At 37.9% G+C, this 20657-nt stretch overlaps 1 protein-coding gene across 14 annotated transcripts in view; it reads left to right on the top strand.

Annotated features, from left to right (window-relative positions):
- Positions 1-20657, top strand: part of TENM3 (teneurin transmembrane protein 3) — a 1309047-nt gene that overhangs the window by 1090133 nt on the left and 198257 nt on the right. For 2 of the 14 annotated variants that reach the window (XM_032684687.1, XM_032684685.1), the window contains exon 1: positions 20404-20655. The exons of 10 other annotated variants lie outside the window; for them this stretch is intronic. Coding sequence is in view for 2 of the 4 variants with exons in the window: in XM_032684681.1 (XP_032540572.1) it covers positions 20613-20655 (43 nt within the window). In the remaining 2 variants the exon portion in view is untranslated. Of the gene's footprint in view, positions 1-20401; positions 20656-20657 lie in introns of those variants that run through there. 2 more of the 14 variants (XM_032684681.1, XM_032684690.1) reach the window with 2 other exon arrangements.

Below are 20657 nucleotides of genomic sequence, written 5' to 3'. Positions count from 1 at the left end.
GGTGCAATCAGCAGAAAAGGAAAGAAAATTTTCTAAAGTGATATATATCCAGTAATAATAGAAATAAGGGAGGAAATTACAGTATATGTTGGAAATATGTGTAGGAGAATAAAATTTCTCAGGAGAAAGTTATCTAAGTCCTGGATTTTTTTTAAGAGTAGACTGCACACAGCACAGAGAAATAACACATATAAAAGTGAGGAGAGGGAAGAGATAATTCAGTAAGTCTTTTCTATCTCAAACTTGCAGCTGAAGCCTCTATGTGAGATTCAGCTGGACATGAAACTTGTGCCATAGATTTAAGTGCTGTATGTCCTTCACCATGTCCTGAACTGTGAATCAGGAGCAGCTGAGCATACGATGACCCCCTCTTGCTTTGGGTAGATCAAATTAGGACATTCTTTACAGTAATTCAATACAAAAATTTTAGTTAATATAGGGGAGGATTTAACCTAATGGTAAAGAAGACTGTGCGTGCATGAAATTTAGGATAGCCCTTGCATTGGAGTGTTTGGTTCAGTTGAGTTATTTTCCTTTTTAATTTTTGGTTTGGAGTTGAATAGTGCCAATTCAGACCTTGTCAAGCCTGCATTTTGTGTTGTGAAATACAGTCAGTGGCAGCCATCATGTACAGCAGGTATGATACCAAGAGGACTGTCTCCATGCAGCTTGGATGGATCCACAGGTGTGAGTGTCTTATAATCCAGTCTTTCTGAGCATTCCCTCCCTTTCCAAGATTACACCCGTGACAGCCCCACAGAGGTATTTGTTGCTGGTCTTGATATTGTTAATATTAAATATTAAAATTGAGTATTAAATATTAATATTTTAGTAGTTACACAAGTCTCCGCACATCTTTAGAGCCTCTTTGTACTACCCACTTTTCAACCATGTAGAGGCATGGCCCTGTCCTCAAGAGCTTGTAATATATAACAAAGGGTATATGAAAAAATGGGGAAGGATAATTCAATCATATATTTTATATTATATATTTTGATTTTAATTTATGAGTAAAAAGCCAAATATTCCTATTTTCTCTCAGCCGAGCTGTTGGTTGGCTGATCTGGAAGGAGAAACTGCAAATAGATATGCATTTGGATTTGCTTGCCCTTCCTTTATACTTAGGCATATGTCTGTAATATATAAAAGCTTGTCGCTTCTCTTCCAAATTTAAAAAAAAATAATAATTTCAGATGCAGTATTCAAAAATATAAAGAGAATGAAATTTATAGGTCATGTTCCTAGGCTTCCCCTTATAGTTTGCCATCTAAAGAATATCCCAGTGCTAGAAAAATGCCTTTTATAGCTAAATTTTACTGACTTTAGTCAAATTGACAACAATACAAATTGATTCCAGATCCAGGATCCAGATTTATTGTAATTGTTTGAAAACAGATGCTGATTCAAATCATTGCATTTAACAGCTGGAAATAAAATGCCATTGTTTGGTGGTAAAGTGTTAATTTGTATGACTTGGGGTGCAGAGCAAACTGCTCCAAGGGGAGCCTCTGCTGTGCCATTTGTGGCTGTGCTGCTCAGGAGAGGCCGTGGGGCAAAGGCACAAAGGAGAAGGCTGTTGCAACAGGATGGTCCTCCAAAATGGCTTGTTTTGGTCAGCTGGGGCATTGGAGAGTCCCATCCAGGAGGATGCTCCAGAGCAGATGGACAGAAGCGGGGCTGTGTTTGCTTACATTTGCAGTGATCAGGAATAAAATTTGTTTATATAAGATTACCTGAGGCCAGCCAGTTTTTATAGTATAGTCTGAGCAGAAGCAGCTCTGGGAAGACAGATGCTTTATTTGTAATGACTTGTAAGGATTATTGCGGTCCCTACTGCACAAAGCCCCTCAGTGCACACTGATGATCAAGGATGTCTGTCACGCAAGAACTGCTGAGTTCAGTCATACAATCTGCTCCATAAAATTAACAAGAATACGGCTTGTTTCCTTTTGTGGTTGTATGACAGTATCAAAAGTTCCTGACCAGTTTGCCTGGCCTGCTGGCAAGCATTTCTGATATGTATGGCACTCCTGCTTTTGGTCAAAGGGATCCAGTCTATCCATGCTTCTGGCTTTTCTGCATGCTCTGTTTAGTGTCATGTTCATTTTCTCCCACTGACCTTAACCTCTTAAATCAGCACTGTAAAAGTTCATAATTTCTTGAAGTGTTTCTGCTTTCTGTGAAACCTAACTATGAAAAAGTGATGTTTTAAATACTGTGTCTTGTTCTAGATACTGTGTATTTTCCACATATTAGCATTTCTAATGTTGTCTCTGTTTTTGAATGTTTTCAGGTTTTTCTAATTATTACTTGATATTAAAAGTCATCTTGCCCTATATATAACAACTATGTAGTGACATGAAACATATGTCAATATTTCATATACTGTGTTCAGAAATAAAGTCTCTTCATGAAAACACTAGTTAATGTTTAAGTGCTTTGTTTATTTGGGGCTTCTAAGCATTACATATTTTATAATCTGGTGGTGTATGATAACATGAGACCGTGGTGTTTTTATGATGTCTTACACTGACTTACATACATACATTATTGCAAAACTTCCAGTTCTGTGGTCTCTGTTTTAACTGCCACAGTCCTTTAAATAAATCTCTGGGAATAAGGTTTAAATCTGTGTGATGACAAATAGGACTGCAGTGTTTTCAAATTGATGTCTTCTCAGAGCAAAAGAGCGCCATGGCCACTCTGTCCAGCAAAGCAGTGTGATAGCCACACTAGCCCGTCATGATGTCACTCTTCTTCCACGCTTCTTTGCTTCAGTTTCCATGACTGATCATCATCATTTTATAATCATTTTTAAGAATGTGCATGGTCCAACCTCTCTGACTCTTCATTACTCCTGTTACTACAGGGTTATATAATTCTACGGTGTCCTTCATGTGTTTCCAGCATGTTCTTCTTATCTCTGAATCAGAGTTCCTAAACTCTACAGAGTATGGCAAAGCTCACTGGAAACCCACGACACTGTTGTAGCTGTTGAGACACAATGTGCTGATTCTACCAAAAATTATTTTCATCTTGTGTTGCTGCCCCTTTCACTTTTTCCATTGCGGACTCTTCCTCTAGCCCCTTCCACACTCCTGGCAGTAGCTGAACTCTATATGTTCCTGTATTTCTTATTAGCTTGAATGGGGAGTTATAAAACAATTCAAGTGAACTTTTTGCTCTTGACAGTCACTCAGTCACTAGTGCCCTCAGGGTTATCTTATTGGAGCTTTTGTTTCCCTTTTCAGAGTTAATCAGAGACATAAAGACTATTTTGTCTTGAGAGCTACAACCACTGAAAAGCAACGGAAGGATCAGCACAAATCACTAAACTTCTTATGGCATATAAGTCTTGGTCATCTCATTAAGTATTTATCTATGCTCTCTTTTTTTTCTTGCAGCTGTCATGTTTCTCAGAGGGGACATGGTACCTTATCACCACATCCACATATCTTTATGCCTCTTTATGAAGTAGCAATGGGAAGCTCAATCTTTTTTTTAGCAAGTCAGACATAGAAAAACTGCTTTTAGTTTAAGCATTTTTCAGTCTTGCAGGAGAATATTCTGGTGTGAGCTGTTTTAAGTTCTGTTTGCCTAAGTATGACCTGGCTTTCGTAGGTCATTATTCTTTGCAGTATCTGAATTCTTTGGGATTTGTTTCTGATGGTTTGGTTTGGGTTTTTTTAATTTAACTGTTTGTTTGGATTTGGGGGGTTTTTTTAGTGGTGTTTTTTTGTTTGTTTTGGCTTTTGTTTTTGTTTTTTTTATTACTAACCTTGTAGTCTGCATCATTAGTATGGTTTAAACCATAATGACGCATTTCCCTTTTTTGCAGTCTTATTTCTTTTCTGATTAAAGGATTTCAGTCATGGGAAATGAATACCTGGTTTTGTACAGGTTTGTTCATCTACTGCATGAAGGTTCCTGTACTTTTCACATTGTTCTTGGTGTTGAGCATCATTGCAGCTTAGATGGGTTGCCCATGAGTGGATTGCTCTTCTGCCATCTGGGTCACTATGTATTTTAAAAGTACTGAGCTTCAGTATATCCCAAAGAGTACTTTCTGACCCAAAAGGAGAAGTGAAAGTACAGTTGTTGGAACTTGGCTGTAAAAAGGATCTAAATTTGTCTATCAGTAACATCTATATGTACTGAAGATTTATTTTTTTTCACCTGTCCCCACAGGGTGAAATATTCATATTATGTTTCCTGTATTATTTAGCTTTGGAAGGACAGTAGAAAACTCTGCTCTGTTTTTATGTGTTACTGTGTATTGAAATTCTGGCTTTTCCTGAGTTATTCTTATATGTATTTATGGACTTTCCTAGTCTCGTTTTAGAGGACATGTATGCAGGGCTTAGTATACAAACACAGCAGCTTCTTACTATGCAGACTCAGAATTAAGGAAGCTTTCTCATGCTTCTGTATTTTTGATTTTTGTCAAGAGGATTGCTAACTGCTCACTTCTGTATGTTGATGGGAACATTTGTATTTCTATAACAATTCTGGTCTGGAAATCATTCCCTGCTACAAGTTTTTCACAGTATTCTTTTTATCCTGTATGTTTGAAATACTGGATTTCACTTTCTGATGTTCTACTCAGTATGGCCATTGAACCTCTCTACTAAGCTACAAGCATAAAGTTTTGGTCCTATTTTTATGTAACATCTCTGTATTTCAAACTACTATCATGATGCATAGCAACTATTAAGTAATTTGCTGCACTTACAATCTCCATAACATTGCTACTAGAATTTACTTTTCATTCCGTTTTTTCAAGTTTGGCCAAAATTTGACTATTTCTCTATTTAAAAGAAGACATTTTCTTGTGTATAACTGATCCTTTGACATCTTTTTCTAAATTATTTTCTCTTTGGATTAATTTAATTTATTCTCATGACTGATACTCTGCTTTGTGTAAATTCAGTGAGTAGCTTGTCTGAGAAATTCACACTAAAATGCAAGCAGATGAGCTGATTTCTCTGAGTAAGCCAAAATAAGTTGATTAGAGGAATATCCTTGTCAAAGAAACCTTAAAGAAAGTTTTATGTCTGAAATTGCGAAAGACAGTTTCATTTGTCCACTATTTTGAAGAAAATAAAAAGTTGAGGCCAGAAAATAAAGATAACAAGCATCAGTTGTTGTTATCATAAATTCTTGTGTGTGATTCTGCTTTTTTTCTTCCCTCTCATGGGTTGTAGATGTTGACAGTGGCCATAATACAGAAATTTTACGGGAGTTTTACCAGAACCTTTACCAATGCTGAAAATTTATTTCCAGAGTTGTTGTTTAGATCCACTGTAGTGCTCGAGTCATTAAATTCTCTAATCTTGTGGCAGGTGGGTGAAATTAAATTAACAGGACTTTAAAATGTGCTTAAACTTGGGGCTAGTAGTGAATTAGGTTCTGTGTTCAGGGCACAACAGACTTGAATGGCTCCTTTGAAGGAATCCTACCCTAGAGGGCTGAGTAACTTCATGCTCATTAAAAGTAGGAATCATAACTTGACCTTTGGCAATAGATTCTCTATGCTTTTGACTGTGCTTTAGATGAGGCAAATAAATGCGGTGCTTTAGATGCTGTTGCAGTTTATACGGAGTAATGAAAGAAAAACTCATCTCCTTCTACGTAAAGACATTTTTGCTCCCCCTGTTGCTACTACACATTCAATGGCACTGACATAGAAAAGAGAGGCATTACCAGAGTCAGCAAGACCTTAGGGACCATTGTTGTTTTAAGTAGTGCAACTGAAACATACTCTGAACAAGGTAAGAGGACAGTAGTCTGGAAACCTCATAGCTGCCCCTTTCTCAGCCATACAGCCGCTAGTGGGAAGCGTCACCGACATGACTTGGTGCGTCGGAGCCTTTACAGTCCTGGATGGCTGCAGGCAGCTCTAATTATTTGTTGAAGTCTGCTGATAGCACAGCAGGTAGTGTCCCAGAACAGTGCCGCTCAACTTCACAATTTGCTTCCTGCTCAGAGGTGAGAAGGGCTATTGAACAAGAGCTGTAGGATTATCGGAGGTGTTGAGAGAAGCTGCTGCCTAGAGGGAATGACAGTTTGTTTTGTAAAATTGTTTTTGTTTGAAAGTATATTTTAGCAACTGTTTCCACATTAGCTTCACAAAATATTTGAAGCTGTATTTGCTTTTCAGGTGGAAAATGTCTATAAAGTAATCTCAAGATATTTACCAAACCATTGTGGCTTTTTCCTATCCTTTCTTTGTCCTCTTTTCATCTTCTAAATTGCATTTTCTGGAAATTAAATAATGATGGACTTGTTTTGTCAAAACTCCTTAGCCACTGCAGCATTACAGCCCAAAGAGAGTGTGGGAGTTTTCTAGCAATACATTGAATTTCTGGTCTGATAATTCTCGGGAACAAAAGTGTGATTTCAGTTGCTGAAATCCCAGCTGCTGTATTTTCAGGTAATTACTGGGAAAAAAAATCTTACTCTATCGGAAATGGCAACTGAATGTACCCTAATTTTCAACTACTAGTAAGTTTAGAGAATGCCTCGTATAATATGAGTATCTGTTGCTCTTATACATTCATTAGATAAGTTATATACCAGTCTTTGGGATGTTTTTTCATCGCCCTTATCAATTTGTGATGACGTTTGGGAGCTGTTATTTTACTGGAATGTATACTTGAGTTTTCGCAGCTATATCTTAATTTTATTTCCTTCCCCTTTCTTTCTGCTTTTTTTTTTCTTCACTTTCTACAGCTTTCTGTTGTGTGTATACAGGTATTACAAAAACAGAATTTATGGTATTTTGTAGTGTCTCTACACCGTTGTACATAATACCATAAACAGAGCAACAAAAAGTCAGATGGTGTTTTTAAGGAAGTGCCGCACTAAAAATTACTGCAGACATTAAATAGTAACATTGTCACGTGCCTCTGATCTTGACAGATACTTGGTCATAATTGTAGCCTGTCTGCAAAGATTTCGTATCTCATATTTAAGAAATAAAACATGGAATAATAGTGCACGTGAAATGATTTTGTACATTTTTACTTGTTAACATCAACTTTGGTGCTTATCAATTTCTAAATATTTTCTAATTCTGATGAAGATTAGCCTTATATTAATTTTTACATTCTTGCAAAAATGGAAAAATAATAAAAAATGTATTAATTCTCATTTTGTTGGGGGGCAGGATTCAGATCTAGGGTACTTTGCCAGTTCGTTTGCAGGTGGCTCCTGACTTCAGGTATCCTGTTTAGCTTTCCATCCTCCCAAAGGCTTAGGCAAGCAGCCCCAACCCTCAGTTTCTCCCCTGTCACTGGTAGTGCTCTCCGTAGTTGGTGGCAGGGACATGCTCTGCCTTATTGTCATTTTAAGGTACTGCAGATTTTGCATTTAGCACTGTCTAAGTGCCACAGCTTCTATTAGGAGGAAAAGGATTTCTTTAAATAATTAAAAAGGGTTGTGTTCCCTCTCCTGGTGATGATTTGAAGGATCAGGGAATTGTGCTGAGCTCCATGTCGTTGGCAAGTGAGGGTTGCAGTCAGACAAGCCCCGCTGGCAGCAGCAGAGCCATGTAAGAGGTTTCTGTTGCCAGCTGCTTGTCCTAGCCTTCCCCTGTGTGTGCCAGCTAATGCCCAGGTAGCTACTCCCTAACCTGGAGTGTCCAAACAGTCCCTCATGCATTTCTAATAACAAAGCCTTTTTAACCTGTTTTTTTTGACAGGAGGGTTAGGAAATGAGCATGTAGTTGTGATGCTGAGGGGTGTTGTTCCCTGGCTCTGCCTGCCGACTCCCTGGGTATCTAGCAGCTGGAAGCAATAACCTCTTCACCCCACTCAGATGCATCCAGGGCAATGCATCTGACGATGGCCTTAGGCAGTCAGAGCTTTCTTATGACTTGAAAGCCTCAAGGGATTTTAGCCAGTCTCATTTTCGGTAGTGAATGGCCTGGAGATTCAGTAAGGGTAAGATAATGATAATGCTAAGATACTCAGTAGCAGAATTCAAGAAGCTCTTACAGTTTTGCTCGTGAAAATTTGGACTTCTGTGAGTTCTCACACACATAAGGTAGGGAATTTTTTTTGTACTGAGATGCAGAAATTCCCATTGTAAGGATGCAAGTTTTTATAGCTCTTGCCCGAGTTCCAGTCCTACTAGGTATATAGGCAGGTGACTTAACTGTGATGTAGCTGTGTATACAGAGGTATATTTCTAAGCAGACTATGCCACAACTCATATTCCCCTTCTTCATTACAATTTGAAGTATGCTGCATGCTTATAAGACAACAGAAATAATCTGCAAAAATATTCTTAATAGAATGAAAGAAAAAACAGCTTTAATGTTTCAGAAGGAACACTGGAATATTTCCATTCCAAATCATGACAAAATAGAAGTCCTCAAAATTTTCATGACTGGTAATACAAAAAAAACCCAACCAACAATTTCACTGTAGTTCATTGGAAACATTTCCCAAAGATAATTTTGAAATGCTTTGTTTATATTTAAATTGTATACAATAATTTTTAATACTGATTAGTTTACATTTGGAATCAATATATTTTAAATAGGCAAATAGGAGTATTTCTGAGATATTTCAAACTGATCACAGAGGAGTGCTTTGGAGTGCTCAGTTTTGTAGCACCTCCAGAAAGCTTAATCAGTGTCTCCTTCAAAAATAAGGAACCTTAAAGAATAGCATTCAGGACTTCTAAATCCCTTTTGGAAAGAGGGGTTTGATCCAAAAACCAAGACAACAGTATTAAAACACCATTACAATGCTATTTTTTTATTATAACGGCATTTCAAAATACATGCTATCTAGAGATGCAGACTTACAAAATATTGTTTCAGAATATGTGATGTTGGGTTGATTGGCACAGAAATGGATCTGTACTCATGTGGGTTTTTTTTTAAATCATGTTTAATGTTGTTGCATAACTGAAACTTGATAATTGGGTTTTCTCCTTTCACTTTGCTCCCCCATTTTTTTTTACTCTAAGTGCTCTTAATGCAGTGACATAAAATTACAGTAAATGAAGCTAAAGTAAGATGTCTGTTCTTAAAGCATGCAACATAGTTTTAGCATCACATCTCTCATCTTTGCTTTGGACTGTATCAAAGCAAAAAACAATCCCTTCTTACCTGGCTGTTGCAGATTACTTAAAGCAGGGTGATGTCATGTGAGAGGTGCACACTTGAGTGTTTGCTTCAGAAACCATGACCGAATGCTGAGATGGAAAGAAGGATTCTTATCCAATAATTTCGTATATTTATCAGTGAGAGCATCTCCCTCTGTAATACTTAAATCTGTGCTTAGAGAGGTCACACTACACTGAGTACTAAAGGTTGAAACAAAATTTGTGTTGGCGTGTGTTTGCATCCATGCAGGCAATCACTTTGATATTTTAGGGGAGAATTACAAATAGGAGGATAACACAGTGTGATTTCTTTCTGTGTACCAAAACACACGTGTTTAAAAACAAAAGCTTTTTCCATACTTTGGGATATAACACATCAGATTCTTTATTTAAATTCCATTTTACTGAAGGAAGAAGAGAAAGGGGGAAACGAGGAAAAGGTACGTCTTTCTGCCAAAGCTACTCTCTCTGAAGAGAGGGTACTGCTGCAATTCCATAGTCAAGCTTTTAGCGGTGGCCATCAGTGCTTGTTGAGATCTACTGAGCCTACAGTAACAGTCACCTTATTTTATCCAATATTGGCATTGTCTGACAGGCTCACGGTACGGCTGCAGACCGCTGGCTTCTTGTGGCTTTGGGGAACAGTCTTAGTGTAGCAGCATCAGCCTGGATTGCCGTGCATCTGAGCTGCAGGAGCCAGGGACAGACTGAGTCAGGGACGAAACTTTTTTTTCCTCACTTGCAAAAACAGGCTGCGTGCTTTGTTTTAATACCCAGCTTTTTTGTCAACTGTGTAAAGAGGAACTTGTTCTTCAGTTTAAAAAGACACTTCTCTGTCTTTTCCCTTTAAGGCTGTAGGCAGAGATGATCAAGCTGATCTGAACACCTGTTTTCAGTTTTAATAACTTTGCCATACAGATTTTCACATTTGTGTTGGTAGGAGACAGTGTGGTAACTAGGTTGTATTAAAAAGGCAAAAAGGAGGCAGGTCTATCTGGACCTGTGTCTTCACTTCTCTAATTGAAGGAAGACCCTGTCTGTGTGGCTTTTGTTTCTGGAATTTTAATGACAATTAAATAGTTCTGTTTAACAGTATTTTTCTCATGCATATAATTTTTCTGAATTAAAATTATTCTTCAGTCTTTAGGCTGTACTTATTCGTCAGAGAAAGTAAAGCAAGCTTCACAGCAAAGCCGCTCCTGTCAGAATGAAGGGTTACAGACCAAGGGAACTTATTTAAATCCTGAATAATTACCACTGCTTTCAAAATCAAAAATCCTTAAAATTCACTATACCTACTCACAAGAGCAGTGATTGGGAATTTTCCCTAGTGCTGCAAATGGTTTGCTAGTCCTTGCAAATCCAGATCTTTGGTAAATGGCTTGAGGAAGTAAGTGGAAAATTCATAGTGCCGAGCTTTAAAACAGGCAGGGGTGATGGCCTTGGGGGAGGGAGGGACAGGAGGATTTTTCTTTTATATGTTGCAGATTTTTTTTTTTTTTTTAAATGCATTGACAAAGAGAAAGGAAAAAAAAAACCCAGCATATCTGCAAATGGCTACTGCCTTATGTAACCCACTGAATTAAATGCAGCTCCCTACAGGCATGGAGATGTGACCACATGGAGGAAGATGTGGGATTGAGCCATAGTTAGAAGATTTAGAATATTAATGACTTTTTTTTCCATTTACATTTTTGTTCATTGTAGTTTTTTTCATTTTCTCTGTGCTTTACACCCACAGGAGTCTCCCAGGACTCCTTTTTGCTCTTTCTACGTTAGGATGAACTGTTACCCGGTCTTGTGAACAAAGCTACAATTACATTGTTAGAAGAAGATAATCCGTGTGAGCACAAACAAGATCTTTGAGCATGTAAGCAAAGGTGAGGCAGGTAGGCTTACATATGAAAACAGAAATTAAACTCATGATTTCCAAGAGCAATATAGTTTTCTGTGATTATCTAGTATTTTTTATCCTGATTGTTGTGGTAAGAAATTTTATTAGAAGTTGAACAGCTGACTGGAATATGGGGTGTGTTTATATATAAAATGGATCTCAAATCTGTCTGCAGAACAGAGGAAGAATTGTTTGCTTATGATTGAGGCAGTACTGGTTTTGAGGCTGTTTCTTTCCATTCTTTTTCCTAGATTTATGCCTGACTTTTATAGTTTGGAAAGATTTTTTTTTTCCCAGTTGTACTTTTTTAAAGAATAATTTGTTAAAGCCTTGAAGAACTAGTGTTGGCATTCATTGAATAGACTGTAAATGTCTAAAACACAAAGTATTTTCTGACTACAGTCTACCTAAGATGGTAAATCCAAACTAACAAGGCCTTGAAAGTAAACTGTCGTGTTCTAGCTTGCCAGACTAGGGGAGACAAAGGAGCAGAACCAGGCAGGCTACATAGCCCAGTGAAGAAAAAGATAGTAATCCATTTTTTCAAGATGGACCAAAATCCATGTCTGGTCTTTTGATAAACCAGGCTTGCTGAAAGACTTGTGCTTCCTTTGCTTTCTTGAGTGAAAAAGTATTTGAAAAATAAGTATGTGGTTTAAAAATCCAGTGCTCCATTGATGATATTAATGAAGCCCAAAAAAATCAATAACTAATCTTATCAAATATACCAACTTCCAGAAGCATAATTAAAATTCAGAAATAGCAACAAGCATAGTGCTTAAGTACTATACTGTTTCAGTTTGATTTCTTTTAGTATTTTTAATGGATATCTGTATCTCCTTCAGCATTTTCTCAGTTTGACAGTATGGTCAAGTAGCATAGGAATGTGCAGAGCCAGACTCAGATTTTTTTCTGAGCCCACTCACAATATAATAGCTTGTAGCCTATAAATGTCTTTTCTGCCCAACACATCACAGGCATGTATTTTTCAAACAAAAGGTTTGTGTTTCAAATTTGTATTTTAATTTAAATGCAGTAAGATGAAATGTTGTGGAGAGAGCAGGAATGTCTTATTTTATCCTTATCTGATTGTGAAGGGGAGAAAGAAAAGCTTATTATCTAATCAGACATATTTTTAGCAGGCTCCCATAATTGGCATGAGACCCTCAGTCTAAGTACTTGTTTTATAATGGAGATGAGCTGATCCTTTCATGTTCACTGTTAGCTGGAACACAGTATCAGTTCACACAGAGCTTTGATACTCTCTCCTTTAGGGGTAGTACCTAAACAAGGTCCGAGTCTCTAATATTATTAGTTCTTATAAGAAATTACATGCTTATTCATTGTAATAATTGCACTACACTACCTAATTCCGCTATTCTGGTTTGCGTTTTTAAATTAATTTTGTCTATTTTATTGTAGGATTGTTAATTTAATTTAGCTAATTTCATTTATAAATCTTGGTACATGTATACCCATTGGTGCTGCTTCTATAGATACTGCTACTCTTGAGTAGATCCATTTAATCCACAAAGAATTTGTGTAGAGGTACCCAAGTTACTGCCCAAACACAAAGTAATGTATCCATGTGAGCCTAAGGTAATCAGAAGCAAGGCTTAATAGCCTGTGCTCATTACTACAGTGAGGTAGTTAAACTGATCCCAAGATGCAAACTACTGTTTGCACATTTGGCATTGTGTAGAAATGTAGAAATACACTGGCTCCCTCAAACAGCCTTCTTTTTCTGTTTGTGCTGCAGCCTTCAGTAATGCAGAAATTATCAAAGATAATTCAGACAGCTGTTGCCTACTGAGAACATTCACCTCCATTTTAATATTTAATTCAAGTACATGTAAATATCTGTGAAAAGCTTTCTTCACAGTTGTGGTCCAAAATAACTGTTTTTTCATTGAGAATTTCAGGTGTGCTCTGTGCCAAAATAAACTCAATGTGTGTTTATATTCTAAAAGGTTAATCTTGTAGAGCAGAAGTTGTACAGGAAAGTGTTATCTGTGATGCCTGGGTGAAACAAGTGGAGCCCATAGCTTGGTGCGTTCATTGCGTGTTTCTAATAAGAAGCTCCGTGTTCACTGTCAAAATTAAGATGGTTTGAGAGGTGTCTTACAGGTTAGTTTTGAATGAGTGTTCATCTGTCAGTTACTACAGTTGTCTCCTGCTTGCTTGATCTGTGATATCTCTCAACCTTTGAAACCAGCTCAGGCTGAGTAATCAGAAGCATACGATGGGTGATAGTGACTCAGGAAACCCTCTCAAACTTTAAGCTTTCTCTGCTGCTTCAGTGAAGTGAAACATCTACACCTCTCTTGGGTCTGTGAGACTTTGGAGAAAGAGGCTATTGGACTTTCATACAGCATTGAATAAAACATAAGCACTGGGAGTTAATAGTGCATAGGACTTTCTATTTTTTGTGCAAGTTTTTTGTTTGTTTGGGGTGGGTTTTTTAGAATAAAACGTCACCAAATTTCACCGCAGTTCTCTGTGTGGAGCGGCACCTTGTTTCTCACTGAACAGCCCTTTTACTTTGAGCTACTGCATCTACCTAGATGTGTAGTTGATAGCTGGACAGTTGGGTGTCCACCTTTAGCAAAGATTGTCAGTAGCATTTCTCCAGGCTTAATGTTTCTGAGTGTCCTCCACAAAGTGTTTTTTCTCAGCTTGCCAACTCTGCCCAGTGGAGGACTGGCCAAAAGAACGATTCTAAACTAGTTGATGTTTGCTGCCTTTTCTGAAAGCTAAGAATTCCTAAGTGGTAAATCATCCTTTTTGCTTTGAAATTTGATATGTAAGCATCTCACTTTGGGTTTTTTTTAATTTAGGTTTTCAATTAGGGAAAAAGAGTTGTGGTACAGATCATAGGGCAAAAATACTTTCAGCCACATTTGTGTGCTTTGATCTAAAGAAGTAATAAAAGATTAAATGGCCACAAACTTTAATGTCAGATTTAGTAGTCATTAAGATCTTTCAGGTGTCCTGTAATTGTTAATTCAGTTCTTGGTTCATTCAAAAGTATATTTTTTTAATTTGCAATTGCATTGGAACTTCAGAATTATTTTGTTAGTTGCAAAACTTTTATGTCCTGTGTGTCATAGCTGCCATTAAGCATTTTCAAATACAACATTTTCTACAAAGCAGGGTCACTCTTGTATTTTAAAGTCCTTTTCACAAATAAAAAATGCCACTAAAGGACCTGCATCAAAAGCACTGTACATTCTACGAATTTCTGTGCCTAAGAGGCACAATTTTCCCTCACTCCCACAAACCCTGGCATGACACAGTCATATGTCAATTTTCTTTTTTTTTCTGAAGATTTTGCAAATGCCCTTTTTGTGAAAATACCAAGGTGAACTTACTGAGGAGTGATGTAACTGTTCATATTACTCTCTTTGATAAATGTCTTGACAAAACTTCCTTACCAGGAGTTCCTGTTGGTCTCTCTTTTGTTGTATTCTCTAGCTGTTGAAGGGTAAATAAGTTAACTGAATATTCAATGTAATCAGCTGGGTGTTCTATTCAGGTAATCATTCGATCAGTACAGTCACATAGGTATTTTTGAAGATGTTGTGTTTATTATGAGAGACTCTACAGTAAAGAGATGATCAAAGAATAATTTTTTTTGAGCTGATATACAAATGGAGTTTTTATCAGGTACGAACGTCTCTTAGGACCATGTTGTTTAGAAAACCAAGTGTTGTGAGTGTTCTGAGCTGAAATATGAGACCTGAATTCGGGGTTAAAATCCATGGCCTTTCAAGGCTTAAATAACGAATTCAGTTTTAGTTCTGTGATTTAATAGATATTTTATAATGTATTGATCTGAACATTGAGTTGGACCCACACTAAAAAGTCCCTTTCTTCCATATTTAAAGTAAATTTTAATGAGGAAGAGCTGGTACAGCAGAGGTACAGCAGAGTCGCCTAGATTCTGACACCTGTGTTTAAAAGCTATTTCCCAGACAGGTAATCCACAGTAGGTAGAACATGCCCATACATTTGGTATTAAAAAAAAAAAAAAAGGTGGGGTTTCATGGTATGATGCATCCACAGAGATGGAAATAGTCACACAACCGAAAAAGAAAAAACAAAACGAAAAAACAACCCTTTGAGTGGAACAACAGTTGTGTTTGATTTGAGTATGTCTCTTGGAATTTCTTTAGGAACCTCAGTTTTAGAGTGCCACTATTTCAAATTTCTGAATGGTTTGCACTTCATCAAAGAAGCGTAGACAAGGTATGGTTCGTGTATATACATATATGAGTATTCTTATCGATTTATGTGGTTACAAGTATAAAATATTCATACCCTAATAGAAACTAAAACCAGTCTTTATTGAGTTAAGCTGTGAATGTGGACACCAGGCTGCAGAAATGATTGATGGTTTTCTTACCACATGTAATAACCTAACAGGATTTCACAAAACCTTTGTTCACACACTTAAAAATTACCGGAGCATTTCCTGAGCATTTCCTGAAAGTAAAGAGCAGATAGTATAATCTTAAACTGCTGCTTGAGAGAGATTTTCCTAAATGTTGCTTAAAAAAATTGGTATGGGATTTAAGGGAATTTTTTTTTTATAAATGAGCACTGTAGATTGCAGTTGCATATAGACTGATATATTGTTGTAATCATTTTTGTTATAGCTTTTTTAACACACACTTTCCAACACAGAAATTAGAAGTAAGGTTAATTATAAAATATGATTCTATCATATTTTTTTGCTTCTGTCTGGAAATTACCTGCAAGTATATTGAGAAAGAGTACCGATTGGATTTCACCATTTATCTTATAACCTCCTAAGCCTGCACTCCTTTTAAGGTCCCCACCCTTTGCCCCCTTATTACAAAGCTGCCACTATTGCTTCCTTGCTCTCTAGTTTACTGGAGTGAACTCCACACCTCACTGATGGTGTTATGCATCCCCTATGACATGCCTACTACAGTTGTGTTTTAGTGTGGGTCAGGACTGTGGCCTTTCAGCAGATCTCCTGGCTTACTACACTTCAGTGTGTCTCACAGAGCACTATCAGACCACACTCTGGTAACGTGTTGGGTGGCATGAAACTGGAAAACAGTATACAGAAGCGCTCTTCCCGTCCTCAGCTGCGCACATGGTCTTGTCTAAAGGAACATGCTGGAATTAGCATGAAGTGAAACCCTTAAAATACAAATCACTTGGCCATTGGGTTCTTGGCAGCAGCTGCTCTGCCCAGCAGATCTGCTCCTTTTGGCATGCTTTGTTTTACAGTGTTTCACGTAGCCATGGCTTATGAGACCTGTGTCCCTGCTGGGGGATCTGTTTTCCTAGGGCTGCAGCATTTTTCTCTGATCCTCAACACAATTTTGATCCTGTGAAGAAGAATTTGAGAGAGAGCAGTTTAAACTGGGTACCAGGAATTCACGTCATTTGTTGGCGAGGAGTATTCATGTTGTATGCTGCAATCACTGTACTTGAAGACTATAGTACTATTTTGTTGTGGGTAGCACCCTCCTGGTATTTTTTTCCCACCCCTCCTTTTTCTCAGGCTTGCTTATCCTCAGGAGTCAAATTATTCATGGACTATGTACTTACTTCTGTATCACCCCAGTAATTTACTACAACTTCTCTGTTCCTTGTTCCCCTTTGATTGGCCTCTCCATGTAGTCATGTAGTGCATAACACAAAGATGGATTGTACGGCATTCTCTGCTGGGGAAAATCAACACATAGAGCAGGCTCGCTGCCAAGATGCTCATAATTAAACTGTTGCTATGGACAGGATTACATCAATGTTTCTATCAATCATTTGCTGCAGTTTTGTGGCTATTTGTACTTGGATTTTTTCTAGGTTTTAGTTTTTATCTTCCTTCTACTTGCCTTAGTTTTCAGTTGAAGCGTTGCAGCACATAAAGAGAGATGTATAAATAAAAATAATCATTGAAAGACATAGGAGAAAAAGAGAAGCCAATTTCATCATTTTGAGTTTGTATTTGAAGGCAATATCTTGGTGAGGTGTTTGCATTATTTTAGCTAATAGAAATGGCCAGACGTGGTCATTTCCACTGAGCAGTCATCATACTGTTGTGACTTAAGAGTTGATGCAAAGCTGCCACAGCACGGTACCAGTCTGTACAGACAGAGTGTTAGCAGTCTGCATTAAAATGTTGCAAATGTGGTAGAATGGCAGATGAAATAGAAAAACATCAGCAAGAGGTTAAACCTTTTATTTTTATTCTTCCCCCATCCCTTCTGATTCACGTGCAGTAAGCTGTGAGATGGACTAAGGACAATGTAGCATGGAGTACACTGATGGATTGGAGCAGACCTTGCCTGAACACAATGGCTGTGCTTCACCTACTACTGTGTCATTGCTACTGTTATCCCTTATGATGATGATCTTCAGCAAGTAACTCCCTTCTGTAGCACTCAAAATGTTTGGTATTATAGCTAACTAGTGTGCAGTGCATTAAACGTAGAGAGATGCAGGACTGCGGCCAAAATAAGGTAGTCTGAGAGGTAACAAATGATATCGAGTGCAGCTGAGATCACTGTAACAAGATAAACAGTGTGGTGTCACAAAATTGTCTCCCTGTTGAAAAAACAATCCATATTTTATAGATTGCCTTAAAAATTGAAGGATGGAGTCAATTATAGCCAATTATGATGCTACATTTACTGGAGTATTTTTTATATCCTTTGGGGAGAAATAAGGAAATGTTCAAGTCAGTCAGAAAAAGCTTTTGCATTGGCTTCCCTGTTTTATCTGAATGCAGTTTTTCCCATTTCTTCAGGTGAAAACTGCATATGATAGCTGGGACTAAATATCTTTAGGAAAAAGATTTACTTTTTTTTTTTAGTTATTTTAATTTCTTCATGTTGCACATAAAATTATGATAGGTAATATCGCAAATAGAACGAGAAAATCGTACATCAGCTCCCCTCAGTTACATTTGGGTTTACTCAAAAAGAATTGTAAATACAGTCTGGTCATGGCAATGCCTGCTTAGACTGTGCATGATGACATCTTGAATTTGACTTGCTTCTTTCCCAAAAAGGAGCCTTCATGTCCCTTAAGACATACCTATTAAATACTACATATATTTTACTTCAGTCTATTAAAGTGAAAATAAAGGAGTGAGATCATGGAATGGTTTGCTGTGCCCCACAGTTGCTTTTCAGTGAATAGATGTAAAGTGGGATACAAAAGCAGTATATTGAAGATGAACAGACAGATATGTGTGTTCTTAAGAGATCTAGCCATCGTCTGAGTGGCTGAGAGGCAAGCATTTATTTAATGGCATTTACTCTGTCATTTAGATTATCTCCCTCCTCTGTTTTGATTCCCAGATAGCTTATGGGGGAGCTGTGCATCCCATCTATCTTGTGCTGTAGTACTGTGAAGAGTAGTTTCCTTTCCCTAGCAAAGCATGTTGTTGGTAATTAATGAAAGATTCACGTGTATGGAGAAGTAAAAGCTGTCAATAAACAAGTTGTATGAGTGATGTTTCAAAGCGTTATCCTCCTCCTGTGTTCAGGATTTCATTCACCAGCTAACTTCAGAGGGTGACCTAGTACATGTGCCAATGACAAAAGCTACTTGTAACAATTCAGATCATGTTTTCTGCTTTATGAAATGGGATTGTAAAAATCCTCTCAAAAATGACATCTGAAATAGCATTAAAACACAATTTCCCTTTGATAAGGTTTTAAGGCACTCATATGAAAAGTGACACTGCTTTGAGTAGCTCTGTGTCAGCATTATGTGATGTGTTGCACATAAGTGACATTAATCCATTAAGGGTGTGAGGTTCACTTATTTTTCTCATGAAATCATTAAATACCTTTATTGATTTCTGTTCAATCAATTGCATTCCGCTCCAATACAGCAATCTCTAGACATGCTAATAGTGCTGTTTCTAATAAAGTTTATAGGCCATAGTTTTAAAGACAGATATTGCACTCAAATTATCATGCCTAAGTGAAACACAAAGGAGCTTAGGGAAGCAATAATATTGTGCTGTTTGCAAATTACCTGAACTTACTTTAATGCAAAAGATGATTTTGTGACACAGATACTCTAAAATCAATAATTAACCATCTTCAGTACATTCTTCGCTTTTTCTAATTGTTGAAAGTTTGGACTGCTGCTGTTGCGTGATGGTAAAGCATCTTTTATAAATCAAAAGCAAACCTGTAAACCCTGTCATAGTAAATACAAAATTTGTAGTACTAGTTTTTATGCTGAAGACTCTTTAAAACTTGGATCATAACAAATGCTGTACGTTGCAATGGTGTGTACTTACTGTATTAGTAGTTTGTTTTGTCATGTGAAGCAGTGTGCGTGTATGAAGTGCTAATAGATCAATAGCAGTAAGAATACCTTTCTTCTTAATTTTTTTTCATGATGGAACAAATCTCTTAGGAGGAAGTACATAAGACTCAATTAAATATAACACGTGCATTTTAGCGCTGTATGAATGGATGCGTACTAGACAAAATAAAAAAGAAGAATCTTCTGTCCTCCTTGCTTGGATGCCATCCTAATGACTTTATCTTGACAGCCTGAGCTTGTTTCCTTTCCTTACGGATAACTTCAGTTGTATTTTCTATTTTTCCTACTTATAAGGAAATGAAGGTTCAGATGAATTAAGAATCTGATGGAAGACTTGTGATAGTCCTGTTAATTTTTGCAGTTATCTGCTTTGTAGTTGTTGCTTTTTACCTCACCTCTTCTAGCTTTTTTCCCTTTGGATGCAAACAGTTTCTCAGAGTAAATTGCCGGCTTTGCCCTAAGCATAGCAAAAGCAGACGGGTACATTTATCTCTGCAGCTAAAATGTGAAATTTTTGTTTCCAAGCAGTGAATCGCATCCTGCAGAGGAATTACTGTTTGTTCTTTTTGGTTTCTTCACTTAGGACCCTTAAGGGACTCTGACAGGTCTTGTCAAATAGCGTCGGTCATCCTTTTCTCAGACACCAAATGATGCCAAGTAGTGGCAAGTTTTATTGCATTGTGTCTGGAGAAGCTGTTGTTCACTCAGCATTTTCTTCATAGGCTGCCTGCCTGATTTCGTTGAAGGAAACCTGAGCAAGGCTGTGTTATTAATGAATTATGACAAGCCTTTTGCCTGTCAGGCAGAGAGGTTCTTGCTGTCTCCTTTTAAGACAAAAACTTAATGGAAGATGCTCAGCTGGGCAAGCTCTCTGATGATACTCCTTAAGTGCTCATCCCAGGCTGATGCGAATACGCAGAGAGCCGTGAAGCTGCAAGTGGCAGCGTTTAATACCATCTCCCTCATAATGCCTGACTAATTTTCCGGAGAGCGATCGCCGCAGCTGCTGTGAACGTGGTTATTTGTTTATTTTTCACCTTGGTCCTGGCGGATTGCTGACCTGGCTAATCTGCCGCACGCGGGGGGCTGGCGGCGGGGGGGACACGGCGGCGTTTCCTCGCTGGCAGCTGCAGCGCTCCCGACCGTGACAGGATCGGCAGCCGGAGCCAGGGAGAGTTACACGGGCTGGCTCCCAAGTCCGCCCTGCGAGGGTAGCTAAGCAATGCTGGCGAAGGATGGAAGGAGGCGATGAGGGAGCCGGCTTGTGTTTTTCTTAATGGATGTTTGTGAGCGGGAAGGAGATGGCGTGGGCTGTCGCGGT

This window comes from Chiroxiphia lanceolata, chromosome 4 (assembly GCF_009829145.1).
Source record: "Chiroxiphia lanceolata isolate bChiLan1 chromosome 4, bChiLan1.pri, whole genome shotgun sequence".
In the NCBI taxonomy this organism is placed as follows: domain Eukaryota; kingdom Metazoa; phylum Chordata; class Aves; order Passeriformes; family Pipridae; genus Chiroxiphia; species Chiroxiphia lanceolata.
The sequence above is the reverse complement of the archived record's forward strand: the minus strand, read 5'-3'. Positions and strand labels throughout refer to the sequence as shown.